This window comes from Charadrius vociferus, unplaced genomic scaffold, assembly GCF_000708025.1.
Source record: "Charadrius vociferus isolate BGI_N301 unplaced genomic scaffold, ASM70802v2 scaffold649, whole genome shotgun sequence".
In the NCBI taxonomy this organism is placed as follows: Eukaryota; Metazoa; Chordata; class Aves; order Charadriiformes; family Charadriidae; genus Charadrius; species Charadrius vociferus.
Genome location: NW_009650124.1, coordinates 13,332 through 29,793, shown reverse-complemented (window position 1 = coordinate 29,793; position 16,462 = coordinate 13,332). Strand labels below are relative to the sequence as shown.

The 16,462-nt window shown below is 36.8% G+C and overlaps 1 protein-coding gene across 1 annotated transcript in view; it reads right to left on the bottom strand.

Annotated features, from left to right (window-relative positions):
- Window positions 1–9,776, bottom strand: part of AUH (AU RNA binding protein/enoyl-CoA hydratase) — a gene marked incomplete at its 5' end in the record, with an annotated part of 82,495 nt that extends 72,719 nt beyond the window's left edge. The window contains one exon of the mRNA XM_009892388.1: window positions 9,690–9,776. Within this exon, the coding sequence (XP_009890690.1) occupies window positions 9,690–9,776 (87 nt within the window). The remainder of the gene's footprint in view (window positions 1–9,689) is intronic.
- Between the last annotated feature and the right edge of the window lie 6,686 nt (window positions 9,777–16,462).

Below are 16,462 nucleotides of genomic sequence, written 5' to 3'. Positions count from 1 at the left end.
ACCCCCATTTTTTAAAAGGGAAAAAAGAAAAAAACATACAGCAGAGAACAAAGCCCTAGAATACAATCCCTTCACCCTTAAAAAACCAACAACTAAAGAGAAAAAAGAAGACCAAGGGAACTACAGGTAGGTTTGTCTCATCCCTGTGCCTGGCAAGACCATGGAGCAGATCCTCCTGGAAACTCTGCTGAGGCACATGGAAAATAAGGAGGTCACCGGTGACAGCCAACATGGCTTCACTAAAAGCAAATCATATCTGGCAAGTTTGGTGGCCTTCTAGAATGGTATTACAGCGTTGGTGGATAAGGGGAGAGGAACTGACATCACCTAGCTGGACCTGTGCAAAGCATATGATGCTGTCCTGCACGGTATCCTTGTCTCTAAATCAGAGAGACACAGATTTGATGAATGGACAACCACTGGAAAGAAACTAGCTTCATCTTCTTAATAACCTCCCCTTTAGGTGTGTGTATATCTATCTATCTATCTATCTATATATCTCTATTGACGAGATCACTGACAAGATCCTGAGCCTTCTTTTCTCCAACCTGAACAGTCCTAGCTTGCTCAGCCTTTCCTCATAGCAGAGATGCTCCAGTCCATTCATCACCTTCGGCCTTTTGCTGGACTCTCCAGTAGGTCCATCTCTCTCACACTGGGAAGCCCAGAACTGGGCGGAGTACTCCAGCAGTGGCGTCACCAGTGCTGAGGAGAGGGGAAAGATCCCCTCCCTCTACCTACTGGCAACACTCCTCCTAATGCAGTCCAGGATAACATTAGCCTTCTTTGCCACAAGGGCACAGTGCTGTTCAACTCTCGTGTTCAACTTGGTGTCCACCAGGACCCCAAGGCCCTTTCTGCAAAGCTGCTTTCCAGATTGTTAGACCCCAGCATGTACCGGTGCATGGGATTGCTTCTTCCCAGGTGCAACCCTCCTTTGTTAAACTTAATAACGCTCCTGTCAGCCTATTTCTCCAGCTTGTTGAGGCCCCTCTGAACTATGGCACAACCCTCTGGTGGATCAGCCACTCCTTCCGCTTTTGTATCATCAGCAAATTTGCTGACAGTACACTCTGTCCCATCATCCAGATCATTAATGACGTTGAACAGGACTGAACCCAGTATTGGCCCATGGGGTACACACTGCTGACTAGTGTCCTCCAAGTAGACTTCATGCTGCTCAAGACCAGCCGCTGAACCTGCCCATTCAGCCGATTTTCAATCCACTGCACTCTTTGCTCATCCAGTCCATACTCATCAGTTAGTCTATGAGAATCTTACATGAGACAGTGTCAAAAGCCTTACTTAAGTCAAGGTAGACAATATCCACGGCTCTTCCCTCATCTACCAAAGTAGTCATTTCACCATAGGTCATAAGGCTGGTCAAGCATGATTTCGCTTTTGTGAACCCATGCTGACTACACCTGATGATTTTCTTGTCCTTCATGTGCCCAGAAGTAGTTTCCAGGATTAGTTGTTCCAGCCCCTTCCGAAGGACAAATTTTAATTTACAGATAAGAAAGGTCCCTCTCTGTTTCTTAGTCCATTTATTTAAAAGTAGTAACAATAATGGACCCTTCAAATTAATGAAGAGAATGGTCACATGCCCCAAAAATGTATAAACACAACTAAACACATATTTGCAGATTCCCTAACTGATGGCTCAGCCTTTAGGAAGGCAAGAAAGAAGAAACAGAAGTCACATAACACTGTACTTATTTACATTCTGTTTATCTTCAGTAAACTTTTCAACTAACAGTAGCTTAAAACCACATAACACTATAAGTCTATGGGCTGATTCCTACACAAAAAATGTTGAAAAAAATGTTCGAGATCTGTTACTTTACAGAGTTTCTTCACTAACTCCAAATCTGCAAGTTTTCTAGATACAAGTTAGAAAAGAGTTTTCAAAAGGCCACAGATGTAAATAGGAATTTTGAATCAGCATTAGTGATTATTTAAAACTACATGCTAGCCTGCTATAATAACAGGGAATTGATTTTTATTTTTGTTTTAAAATAATTAAGTTTATACCTAAATATTCATATCTTTTAACTCAGAATAGACTTTCTATTCCACCTGTTCACTACCCACATTTTTTATCTCTCTTGGTGATGTTGCTCTTGAGCATAAAATTTGATTTTTCCCTTCAAAAAAAAAAAGGGCATAAACTATGCACCTTGAGAGGCATCTAGAGGCAGTCCCTGGGCAATTATGATAACTGAAATATTCTTTATATTAGGAACATTTTAATTAAAAACTTACATTTTCACATAAGTTAATTTATGTCATAGGGAACCAAGAAAAATAATTTTAACACAATAACACATCTTGATTTCATCTTTTGGGATCTTTTTGTGAAGAACAATATTAACACTAAGATGTAATACAAGCTTTGCACTTAAGAGAGCAATGTCAGTTGTGTTTCAGCCATTTACCCTGCCTCATAAAATCTAGAACAGTTTGGTTGCATTTTCAATTGAAAGCACTGCCATAAAAAGGCCTTTCTATGAGGAAAAAAGCTAACAAACCAAATACTTCCAAAAGCACTTTCATCCATTCTATGATACTATGAAAACCAACCAATGTATGTAGCAACTTAGAAAAGTCACTAAGAGATACTGACAAATCTTCCTATACAACCTTGAAGGCAAAGAAGATTGGTCAAACCATTTTTGTACAAGGCAAGTAATTAAATGCTACAAAGCTTTACCTGTCATCATTGCAAAAAGAATGAAAAAGTGGTTACTCAAAGTAACTTATATATTTACATATGTTTTAATAATTTCTCCATTTGCAAAAACATGACCACACTTTTAAGTCTGAAAGGTCTACATGTGTATTTGGATACACACAATTCTTTTCCATACATTTGCTAGTTACAATTGTGAAAGGGTTTTAGCTACCCTCTAATTCCTGTGCTTTGGATAAGAAGCTTAATAGACTGCTAATGCTGATAGATTTATTTGAACATTATTATCTTTGCTTTAATACCTTCAAAGTTCAGGCAGGCAAACAGTAGCAAGAAAGAGCTGCGTAAGAAAAAATATTTTTTAGTAGTTATAAAGAAATTTTGCTTTTTAATGAAAATGGTTACTGCACATTGCTCACAGTTGATTATTAAGCAAAAGATACTAGTAAAGTTTAAATTCCCTTTATTATGACATTAGCTAAAGGGTTACTCTAGTACCAGCAGCATTCTTGTTTGACACAGAAAATCCCACAGACTGTGACCATTTCTAGAATTTTTCTCCTGTATCTATTTTCAGCAGTATTCCATATACCTAAATTCCCCAGTCCAGTGCGAAAATACCTTTATTTCTAAATTAGGTTAATGTATTAAGTAATAGTTTCGGTCAACTCATTCACTGAATACTACAGAAGAAACACTCCCTAATGTTTCACAGTAAGCATAATTTATTTTTTTTTTTTTTTTGTTATAAACTAGCTTGGCAAGGTCATCAAAGCAGTGCATACCTAGGCAAAAGCCACGTTCAACCCAAGACTTGAACATGCTATTCTGAAGCCAAAGCCTAACACTGGGCCCAAGCAATGAGCTTAGGATTTTTTCAATAGAAATGCAGCATAATACTTTCGATACCATGCAAGGAGTCGCTGCCCTTTGAATACCAATTGGTTCTAGGAACCAGAGGCTGAGACAGGCAAAGCGAAAGAGTTAACAAACTATTCCTTCTCATTCAGGGATTGAAACATGCAATTTCAAACCTGAACAGGGCAAGGAAAGAGTAGAGTTTCCCAATGCATCAAACATACAGAATATGGCTCCCTAGAGAGGGAACAGAGGCCTTGGAAGCAAGTCATACTGTAGGCCTGTTTTAACAGTCAATGCGCAAACTGGCTATGTTGATCTCAACAAACCATTTGAGCAAGTAACATCCTTCTTTTGGTACAGCTGCTTTTTGTGGGAGGAAAATTAAAGAGCCATGTCCAGAGCATAGTCTCTTCCTCATAGAACAGCATCTGGAATTACTACCAGAAGGAAAACTAAACTACAGCTGAGGCTGTGTTAATTTTTGTCAAGGCTGTACGGCAGTGCCGGGGATCAAAGCAATGAATGGGCAATGCAAAGCCACCTCCTTCCCTAATTTTCAGATCTATAAGGAAGGACAATCATCTTATCCTAACATTCAGGTCCTCTGTTTCTACATCTTTTTTTGTAACAGTTTTTAGAAAGTTATGGGGAAAAAAAGCATATTAGCAATTGTGGAAGCAATGCTGGTATATAAATAGCTAATAAACATCTTGGTAGAGAAGTTTAATGTTGCATTCATTGCCTTTATAATGGTACAGAGATTAGCATTGTGATTTTTAATTAAAAACAATCCAATGCAATTTGACAAAGCCCATAATTTCAGCTCTGCAAGGACAGTACTGTCTACTTAGGAAACAGACACTACTTAGTCAAAGGGTATCTTAAATTAATTCAATGTTAACAGAAGCAGTAAATCTACTACTGGAAAACAACCAAGGGCTCAGCAACGCGTTCAGAATGCTAGCAGTCTTGGACTGTATTAGGTATGCTCTACACTTATCTGAATAGGCAACAGCATAACACAGCAACAGAAATACTTTGCCAAAATCTCCCTTTCACAGTGTCAGAAATTAAGGGAGACCATAATGCCTAAGGATGGCTGCTAAGCATGGCACTGCTAGCTGTAGATTTGTCTTTTTCCAAATTTAATAGCTACCTGTGATAATTCATTCAGCTTCCCAGTGAATGCTTTTTCAAGTTATAGCCTATACCTGCTCTTCCCTAAGAGAGAAACCCACAGTTCCTCTCAGTGGATTTCCAAACTCGAGCACTCCATCTTTGCTGCCCAGATTTCTCTCCAGCAAACACAAGTGGATTTGGTCAACGGTAAATAAGCAGTCACCTCTCAGAGTGGTAATCACGTCCGGGTGTTCATTACTAAACCAGGATTTTTAATGTTAACCAAAACTCCACAGAAGGCCCAGAAACTCAATCAGTAAAACAAAGCACTGCACTGACCTCTTCAACGATCATTCTTGCCTATTTTTGAGACACTACAATGGGAAGGTGGGGTGACAATTAGCAGACCAGAAATCAAGTGAAGCTTACACAACCCTGATCCTACTCTTGGGACCTCTGAGATCAAGTTTTGAGAGCCTGTATCCAAAACCAAACTATGGCATATAATGTGGCACAACCTAAGAACTTCCAAGGATGCATGATCTTCAGTAGTCAAAAAAGGAACTTTCTGGAGAAGAAACTGTTCTCCTGAAGGATGAACAAGAGCACTTTTTTAGGTAAATTAAAAGTTTGGTGATGACTGGGAGAAGCCAGAATGACAGAAAAATTGCTAAGAAGAAAAAAAAACACCATGCAAATATAGAGTTGTATCTGCTTTGAATAAAATAAAAAGCAAACAATAAAAATAGAAACGCAAGTAACTGACCACAAGGTGCTTTCATTCAGGATGATCTCATTTAAATTGGACTATGTCAAAACCAATCACTCCTGTGAAAATTATGACTAAACAAAGTTACTAAATACCACTACTTATTAAAGTTATATCACACCTTATGCATCAAAACTAATCAGACATCTTAAACAAAGCACTATAAAGTTTATTAGAATGGAAGATGTCTAACAGAAAACAAGTAAAATTAAGATTTTATTAAAAACTTCTTCCTTAGCTTAGTTCAGATCTAGGATCTACCAGGCCATAAGTAAGGTGCTTTACTTTTATTTTAAAAGTAACCAAGAAAGTTGGCCTCCAATTTTTTTCCCCCACTTGTAGGATTTAGGTACTCACAGCTATGTTCTTTGGAAGAGCTTTGCTAACCAGTGACGTTTCTCACTTACTAGAGGTTGGCACCAAACGTCACTCTGAGTAATTACAAGTATTTGCTGAGTTCAAGTTCTTTCTGCACCTTCATTTTTTCTTTCTGTTAAACAAGGTGTCTTTCTGAAGGAGGGTGGTTATCACACTCAGCTCCCTGTGTAGCCTCAGTTTGTTTTGCTATGGAAATCTCAACAGGTAACGTACATCCAACGGTAACATCACAGCCCACACACCACAGCCAGTGTTAAGAACGACATAGACTTTGTGGGAGTCATACCATAAAATATATGCTGAAGATCTAACCCACAATGATGGCACTTTTTTTCCCCAAAGCATCAAAAGACAAGGTTTCTGGGAGTCAGCAACATTTGTTTTCATTTAGTTAGGCCTGTTTTGTTGTGCATGGTTGCAAGAAATCTATTAATGCTTTTCTCTTCTAGTTTTTTGAGGATAAAGCCAGACTTACATCAGTTACAAAGAGCCTCAAGGCAGAATATAGTAATGGACAAGTAGTCTTATAATTCCTAGTACTAAAAAAAACAAACCAGAAAAAAAAAACCAACCCAAACCAAAAAAAAACCCCAAAGAAACCCCAAAACCCATTTCTGCTGTAATTTTAGCAAAAGCAGCCACTGTTAAAAATAGAGGCTGTTTTGATTCCCCCCCCCCCCCAACTTAAAGGCCTAAGAACTGCAACTAATGGTTCAGTACAATTTTTTCAGCTCTTTTTTTAAGTGCTTATTTTTGTACCAAGTGATATTTACTGCACTCTTAATACTTCACCCAAATTTAGCAAGCTATAAATTAATCCCATAAAAACAAGTGCAGTATGTTTTTAATTTCTAGAAAATTCTCTTCTGTAGCTGTATTCCAAAATGACACTACAGCTTTTTACAAAACCACCAGTGTAAGGATTTTAAATGTAATGAAAATGACAGGAACTAAAGAAAGCCAAAGCATGTCAATTCTAAAAAGCTAAGTTTATCCAGTTGTTCAAGATGTAATTAACCTTTTGTGTATTTTGTCTACAAAGACAACTTAATGGTCTTCTTTCTGAAAATATTGTTAAAAAGAAACATCTCCTTACTAGGTCACACATCTGAACACAAACGCAATTATCAAAACATGACCTATTTGTGAAAAGCGAAAAGTAGATCACATTTTAAATGAGATTACAGCATTAGACTTGCATAGAAAAAGAACAAAGTGGGAGATTGGAAAGATTGTTCCCTGGCTATACAGCATTCTGCAGTGACAAATAATAATTTGAAAATTGTTTACCTTCTTTAACCATCTCACAACATTCTGGTTGTTGCTGGGCAGGAAAAATACTATTATTTTCAATATACAGATTCATTGCAGTAATCAAATGCAAATACAATGTCCCACTAGTTCTATAAAAATTATGTTCTGTAATACCAGATCACTTCTTCAGAAGAAAAAAAAGAACTGAGAACATCTAACTTGCTATAAAATTAGTGTTCACTTCTATTTATAAGGGCATCATGCAACATGACGCCTTGTGCACCCATCTAATCTAATCTCATTTCTAAAATCTAGTTTTTCATATTCCCTACCAGTTCCTGATGCAGGGAACCACATTTCAAATTAGATCCATCCTGTAAATACATCTACTGTTGACATAATGTGTTCAAAAACAATGCCTCCTGAAATATGTGTACAGTGGGAATACATCATGTGACTGAAAAATAAAAGCTAATTACACAGTATGCATGTCCAAACATACATGATATGAAAATTGACCAATAACATTAGAAGCAATATCTCAATATTCTTCTCCAATTCTGCAAAAAGGCCTTTTAAAAATTAATTGGGAGGTGGTCAAATATCATGTACCCATTAAAGAACCTTCTAGTGACTGATTTGTTTAGTGTTTTAAAGCAGAAATGGCAAAATGGATGAAGGGAGGGAGTAAGGAGTGAGGGAAGTAGTGAGGGAGAAGGGGGAGAAAGAGAGAGACACTCAGCCAACCTGAGCAAAAGTTTTGTTACAATATCAAGCAAAGGCTATGTTCAAATGCTTTCTCTTCTGTAACCTGCAGCATGTCAATTGCTGTTACTACATCCCCTCGCAAACCTTCCTATCTAGGTACTTCAGTGACCTAGATTCTAAAATATTAATTCCACTTACTCACAATGTCATGCTTCTTTCTTGAGAAAGAGACTAGAGATTAATGAATGAAATCACTCATACTGGTTTCCTCAACTTCAAGTAATTCACTGTTTGCGTAATGATCCACTGTAAACCTTTTGGATAGCACTGAAAATTTGCTTACATACTCAGTAGTTAAACCCTCTCGCAGGAACCTTAATGAAGTTGAAGACAATCAAACATCTGTCAAAGTCTTTTCAACTCTAAAGCATAACAAAGCATCAAACCACTGTGTATATTTTCCAGTCATTCACTGCAGAATGCCAAATCCAAATACTTGTTTATATTTTAGGAATTTTCTCACTTAAAAATTTTAAAATAATCAAATTAAAAAAACCTATTTCCTAATCATAGGAAAATCTTAAAAACAGTTGCCCCTATTTAAATGTTAGCAGCGGCTCAGAAAGTATTTTCAGTAACTTCAGTCCAAGAAAGGCTGAAAAACTATTACTCAGAGCTAAGGAAGCCTCCCAAAAATCTTATAAACTAAATGGAACAATTTGTTGCCTCTTGCACAGTGTTCCAATAAAAGGACAAACACCAGCATGAAATACAGTATCAGCTGCAGGACATTAATGATCTATTCACTTCTAGATATTTTACTGACTTTATTTATTTAAAGAGCCTTGAGGACCTGCTTCACTTCAACGACAAGACATTAATTCAAGGACAGAGGTATCTTCATGAAGTACCTAATCAAAGACTCATTCTTCAGTAGACTGTCATTTAACTGCAGGATTCTACTGGTTTCATAGAATCATAGAACAGTTAGAGTTTGAAGGGACCTTAAAGATCATCTAGTTCCAACCCCCGCTGCCCTGAGCAGGGACACCTTCCACCAGACCAGGTGGCTCAGAGCCCCATCCAGCCTGGCTTTCAATGGTTTCCACTCGTAACATTCTGCCAAACCAAGATCTGACTCAATGTTATTAAGTAAATGAATCTAAAAACTCTCTCTGAGAAACAACTTATTCCTCAGAGTTTTGTGCCAAGATTTCGAGTGACAAAAACCATTGCATATATAATCAAATGTATAAAATTAATTGCTTTAAACTTGGTACACTTGACTTCACTTTTTGACAATACATATTGGCAATATCCTGTTGAAAAAAAATTATATTAAAACTGATCAGCAGAGATACAGAAACATAATGATTTGATGGTGAATTCATAATGTAAATTTTAGAGAGAAATTACCATCCTCAAAACCTGGTATAAGTCGATGAAAATCACGAACTATTAACAGGTTTTACTACTTCAGACCAAGTGCATATTAAACAAAATTTTAGAAGGCCTTAGTAGCTAACTTTCTATCAAGAGCTGATGTTTAACGTTTCTACAATGTGTTAAAGACTGTATTAATTATACCAACCACAAGAATGCAATAGTAAAAATTAAATTCTGGAGTACTTGGATGTCACAGAACACTATTCTTTATGAAAGCAGCAGGGCAAATCACCTGTACTTCAGTTAGGATTTAGCTCTTTCTACTACTCAAAAAAAAAGTCCAACTTGATTAGGAACATTTTAAAAGAAGTAAGGCACGGTGATTCATACTTATGAGTATAAATAGTTGTGGCTATCCTACTACCTGTCAAGAACTAACCATGCACATTCATGTTATTCCTCTGATCTAACCCTTCTTAAGTTACAGTTGAAATAACATTGTTCAAGGGAGAGCTTACATACCCATTTCATTAATAGTTGCTCTTGCTTTTGAGACAAACGAACTAACTTCACTTGAGTGCATTTTTGCTCTTTCTTTAAGGTCAGCACCTGTAAGTGACATTTCACATAAGGTTAACAAGCTGTATATAGTAGTGTAAATACATTTTCAAAAGTAAAATATTCCTGTATTCCAAAAAAAATTTTCTACTTTGAGACAAGGACAGTTCAAATTGGTCACATTCATTTTCCACAGATTTCAAGGAAAACATGGACTGTTTTTGAAGGAAAAAAAACAAAGTAACAACAAAAAAAATCAAATTACCCACCACCAGATTTTCTCTAAGTATATTCTTCCCACTGACATTTCTTCTTCTCATATTAAAATAGTTTATGAACAATAGCATTTATGCTAATATTTCATCTGACATTTACTTTTATTTTCCCAACTGTGTCACAAAGTCTGATATGTATGTGTTTTTCATATTGTGCTCTAGTTATTCTTTTATTGGTAGATCATAAAACACCTAGGGTGCATGATTTTAGTTTAACAGACTATATTTATCTCAATAAAAAATTCTACAGTAGACCTAGTATCATTTTTCAACTCACTCTACTGATATGTATTTTTTAATAAGTTACATATTTTTTGTTCTTCCAAAAATGCTAAAACTTGGAATTTTTAATCTATTTCTTCATGAATATATGAAAATAATTCTGTTTAAAAAGCACACTGTAACTAGAAATGGTTACAAAAATGTGCTTTCAAAAATTTACTGATATGCAAATGTGACATCTTTTCTCATGAGTGTGTAAAGAAAAAGAGAAACAGACAGTAATAATAATAATAGCTAAATACAGAGTAAAACAGGAATTCCATCTTTCTTATAGAGGAAGAATATATGAAAAAGACAAAATCTTCATATACATATTTATTGTCCAAAGAAGTGCAACATTCCAACCGTAACTTAGTAAACATTTTTTTCCATTTGGTAAAAATTAACCTCTTAAGTTAGTCTCTTGGCATATGTCTGAAAAGGCTAAACAAGGCATTTAACCAACACAAAAAACAATTTTATATTTCTCTGAGAATCAACATACTCTGCACTCAGGAAAATGCACTGGACTTAGATTAAGTTAAAATTGTAACTCTGAATTTTAAATTAAGCAGTCATACATTTCTGGGCTTAACTCATGCTAGACCCTCTTGACCCTCTTCTTCAAACATAGTTTTAGATGTACTTTTGTTGACAGCATTAGTTGAAACTCACAACTCTAGCCCATCTCTGTGAAAATCGGTATTTCAATCTGACACTTTCTGATAGACATCCAGCTGCTGTTTTAAGGTAACACACCCAGTAAAGCAGCTCTACATCTCCCCTTCTATTTCCATCACAGCAGAGCTCCACATTTCATTAAGACTTTTGCTGTCCTTCTATGCATGTCAATATAAAAACAATGAAGCATCAGTCCTGACTGTATTTGCATGTTTCCCACTAAATAATGTCAAGTTTCATTCACACTGCCAGACACCTTGCCAAAAGCTTCCAAACAACCTTCTAGGATGTGCCCCAGCTGAAGACAGTATGAAAGGTCAGTTGACCAGGCAGAATAAAACTGGTATTACTGTAGTCGTTTGCACTGCAGCAAAATTGCAATTGCTGCCTTCACAATTCACAATCAATGCACAAAGAAGTCTTGCCAGGAACCTGAAAAGTAAACAAAACTGCAAGCAACTTTCACAAAGGCATTTATGTATAGGGGTTTGTAGCTAAAAGGAGCTTTATAAAACTCGATGACAAAACCTGCTTTAAAAGTTCTATCAGCAAGTGTTCAAATGAAAAAATACCACTTCTCTGATATCAGTTAATTCCTGGGTCTAGCTTCTACAACTTTGTTCAAATCACTGCCTATATAAGAACAATAAGAAACTGTGTGCTTTACGAACAAGAAAAGTGTATGGCTGTGCAATCTGACTCAAAACTTCCACTCACTGAAATCCTGCTCACTGGGCATATTCTTGAAAAGCATATGAAAAAAACTTCAAAAGAGAGGCACTAAACCTAAAAAATACTTCCAGTATTACTGTTAAGAAAATCTATTGTCAAGATAAGACTAAGGCAATTTTTAGGTTTTGATTTATTCAAACTTATTGAAAAATGGACTTAACCCAAAAAAACCTAACCCTTCTAAAATAAAAGATACACAAACTGCAGACTTCTTCCTTCATTTAGAACATACATTGCCTTGAAAATATTTACAGGAATCTATTACATTTTCAACAACTTTTGTAAGAATGAAGTAAAAGGTAGCTGCCAATTTCAAACTAATGATTTTGAGTACTGTAAAAAAATTTCTAGTACAATAGCTGATCTTAGTGCCTTAACCAACTTTTGTAATCTTACATTTCCCTTTTTAAATATTTCTCCCCCATAACTGTCAAGGAAAGGGAAAAAGTTCTTTTGCTAGCCCTTTCCTATTTTAGCCCTCCAAAGCATAATAATAGTAACTGAAACTTTTTCAGAAAGAAGACTTTTAGGCCAAAACCATTCACTGATCTCCAAGAGAACACATGCCTTGGCATCATCTGGTTCACAGGAGATGGATCTGCCACCCACTTAATACTTTTGTTCCTGTTATAAGATTCAACCACCGATCAAAGAATACTTGAAGAATTCCTTGACCCATATAGCAGAGACCTATTCACATGTTTCTTCGAAATCTGTTCTCAAGTCAGAAGTAGGAAAGGTTAAGTTTCTGAAGACAGCCATGAAGGAGAGTGCAGGTTCAACCAGAGACTTCTGCTCTCACAGCTACTGAAATCAAAGATCTCTTCTCTCACCGCAAGTTTGCTACTTTATAGTATCTGAAAATAGTATGTGCTCAACTGCTGAGAGCAACAAAGTAGCTACGCTTTTCAAACCACGAAAACTCTCATAGAACTAACCTCTGTAACTTTCCCATGAGCCACAGTTGAAATCTGTGGATACCTTTAGCCTATCTGCTTCCCCACATCCACTCCCAACAGACTCCGGGGACTGTACTGTTGATCCGTGACTCCACACCACACTGAACGCATGGCTCTCTAAGCCCTTCTACCCAAAGATGTAAGAAAGGGGGAACCCAAGCTACCAGTGAGCTGAAGCAAACTAACCATTGCAGATTTGATTGTACACTGTAATTATGTCCCCACATCCATCCGGTTTGTACTAAAGCATGAATCATTGTTTTCTCCGTATTACACTTTCTGGCGTCTCGATGCTTTGCCCCACTAATTGATTCTCATCCACTCAGAAATGTAGCAAAAGCTAGCCAAAACTAACTGTGTGGCTTTAGGGATCATGCTCCCCAATTCTCACCTCTCTGCTTCCAGCACTTTATGAACTCCCTTTTAAAGACTATGCAGTGACATTTTCACATTACTAGCTGTTAGTACAGGACAAAAGAGAATCATGGAATCGTCTAGGTTGGAAGGGACCTTTAAGATCATCGAGTCCGACCATCAACCTAACACTGCCAAAACCACCACTAAACCATGTCCCTCAGCACCACATCTTTTAATACCTCTAGGGATGGCGACTCCACCACTTCCTTGGGCAGCCTGTTCCAATGCTTGACAAACCTTCCAGTGAAGAAATTTTTCCTAATATCCAGTCTAAACCTCCCTGGTGCAACTTGAGGCCATTTCCTCTTGTCCTATCGCTTGTTACTAGTCAGAAGAGGTCAACCACCACCTCTCTACAGCCTCCTTTCAGGTAGTTGTAGGGAGTGATAAGGTCTCCCCTCAGCCTCCTTTTCTCCAGACAAAACAACCCCAGTTCCCTCAGCCGCTCCTCATGAAGTGCAACAGTGAAAGACCACATCGACAGTGCTATCAGCCACTTCATCCTACAGCTACACTAGGATTAACACAGGTACTCTCCACTTGTGAAGAAACCCATCTTGAAACAAATTAATTCACAGAAGCATCACTTCCAAATTTACAAAGTAAACAGGTAGGAGAGAACTTCCCTGCAGACTTCCAATGAACAGTCCTGTTTGCAAAATACCAGTACTAACAGCAGTCTTTTGGAGGTCGGCTGAGCAGCAAATACATAAACTGGTATTTACAGATCAACCCCTGGAAGTACTGCAAGGAAGATGCATGCTGTTTTAAATACTACCTGCACTTCTACTGAGGTTTGTCAATCCAAAAGAAAATCTGTTTGATTTTGATCCATCACTTTCTTATCTCCCCCCTCCAATACTGGAAAAACATAGAAAGGTTAGTAATTTTTTATCTTATTTCCCGTAAGTATAAAAACCCTGATGTAATCAACTAAATCTCTTTGCATGTTTTTAAATATTTGGCTACTCAATAGTTGGCTGTTGTACACTGTCAGTCTAGAGAGTTTTTGCAGCATGTGCCTGACTAGCATTTCACAATGATGCCAGAGAAAATATTTATTTGAGAAAGCCAAGGGCAGTCCAGCAAGATAGGCATATTGCTGTTATTCACCAGAATTTTTCCACCTACACTTCTATATGACAAGGACGGTTATTTAACTCAGAGAACACACCAAATGAAATCAAGTTTACAGTGATTACTCTGACCCCATGCCTCTTGCCTTATTTGGATAACTTCACACACTTTCTAAACAGAATTTATATATTGTTAAAAACCTAAGTGGTTCACTTGAAAAATCTCTTCCAACATCTTTGTATAAGCCTCACTTTCCAAATACCATAAATGCCTAGAAATTTTCTTGTGCAGTAATGTTCTATGCTATGCTTTAACACATACTTCCAAAACACACCACAAAAGCTGTGAACTAGAGGCATACAATTTAATAGTTTATATATCATACTTAAAATTTAAACTTTACTCAATAAATATTTTTTATTAAAATATAGGTCTTTTAGAAACCTGGCACACCAAAATTAAACAGTGACGTTATTCTACCAAGTGCCGAAAGGTACCCAAAGTGCCTTCTCTCTGAGAAGAGGAAAGGAAGTGACACATGCACAGGCATTTGAGGTAGAATAAACTATTAAATTCTTACTGTAGCAGTGTTATTTTGAGCTTGCCCTTTGATCTTACTAAACATAGATCGACCAATTCTGTCAGCACACCAAAATTTCAATAAGGAAGTGACATCCCAGAGTATCAGAAGATACTCTTTTGCATACAGTGTCCAATTCCTCTGTATCTTGTTGGCAAGAACGAAGAACACTGAAAACTGCAAAGCACAGAGGCACTACCTATGATATGTTTACTAACCCAACAAAACAGGTTAAGGAATTTATGAAGGAAACTTACAATGTTTTCAACTAGGAGTAAAAAACATGCACTACTGGACGAACTAAAAGGTTAAGAACTGCTAGGTACCCACATCTTATTCCTATGCAAAGTAATTAGGCAGACTGTGAATTGATATCCCTCCTTCTCCACACAGAAAAATCGAGACTTAAGATGCTGAACTAAAATACTGAGGCAAATGGCCAACTTTGACACACATTATAGATTAACTTATAACTACTACAAAAACCCCACTCATTAGGATACACGTAAGTCTCTTTCCTCAAAGGCAGATGTGTGCATCTGCTAAAGAAGCCACTGCAAGAAATCCAAGTTCAGCTGAGATCAACTGTTATGAGGTTAGGAATACCCCAAAAGGGAGCTGTACATACATATTTGAGGACAACAACTTAAGTTCAAACTCAGAGAGATTTATCAATATTTTTTTTCTCCAAATTTCCAATAATTTCAGAAATAAAGCTTTTACATACTGATCTCTATTCAGGACAACTTAATTCCCAATTCTGAACAGAAACTGCAATACCTCATGAAACAAATATATGTATTTAGAGATAGTGTCAAGTCTAACGCAAGAAAAACTTTGTTTAAATAGAATTAGTGTTTGTTAAATATATACACCACAGTAATAAACAAGTTATGTATATTATTCTGCCAACAGATACATACTTCAAGTCAATATCCCTAAAAATCTTTTAAGAAAACCCACAAAAGCATAATTTAAATTTGATGATAATAACGTCACCATGCAGATTAATGATTTTTATTTTGCTTTCAACTACCATTTTTCTGTGTGTAAAGCCATACACTTGATAAATTACAGTGGAAAACAAAGTCAACCACTACTGAAATCTCTTGCCTGTGTGGAAGAAAAAAGTCTTATGCTTTAGAGACAAAATACACATGCATTTCAGTAAGAATTCCATTGCACCTCCCAGCCCAGTCAGACCCACAATATTTGGATCATCAATCTCTACCTATTAGAACTACTACCGATTGTATTCTTGAATAAAAATGAGTCCAGTCTACTATTAAGAACATACAGAATGCTTTATAAATATTAATTAATATTCTGGACCATCTTTCACAAAGTAACAAAAGAGATGATCACCTATTTGGTAGAATAACCGAACAGTCTAGACTGGAAGAAATCTCTGGAGATCACCTGGTCCAACCTTCTGTGAAATGCACAGCCCTAGATTAGGTTGTCCAGGGTCCTTTCAAGTCTTCAATATTGCTGGCAAGGGAGACACCACCATTACTCTGGGAAAACCATTCCTATGTTTAATTCTTAAATAATCTTTTCACAATTAAGTATTTATTTTATCTGGATGGCATTGTCCTAAAGCAACTTGTACCCACTGCCTCTTCTTCTGTCACTGTATACATCCTTGCAGATAGAGTACTGTTCTCTGTATCTACTAGGCACAGAAAGATCAGTTATCCATTATCCCCCCTCAGGAATGTCCAATACCCTAATCACCTTCTGCTGGCCTACTTA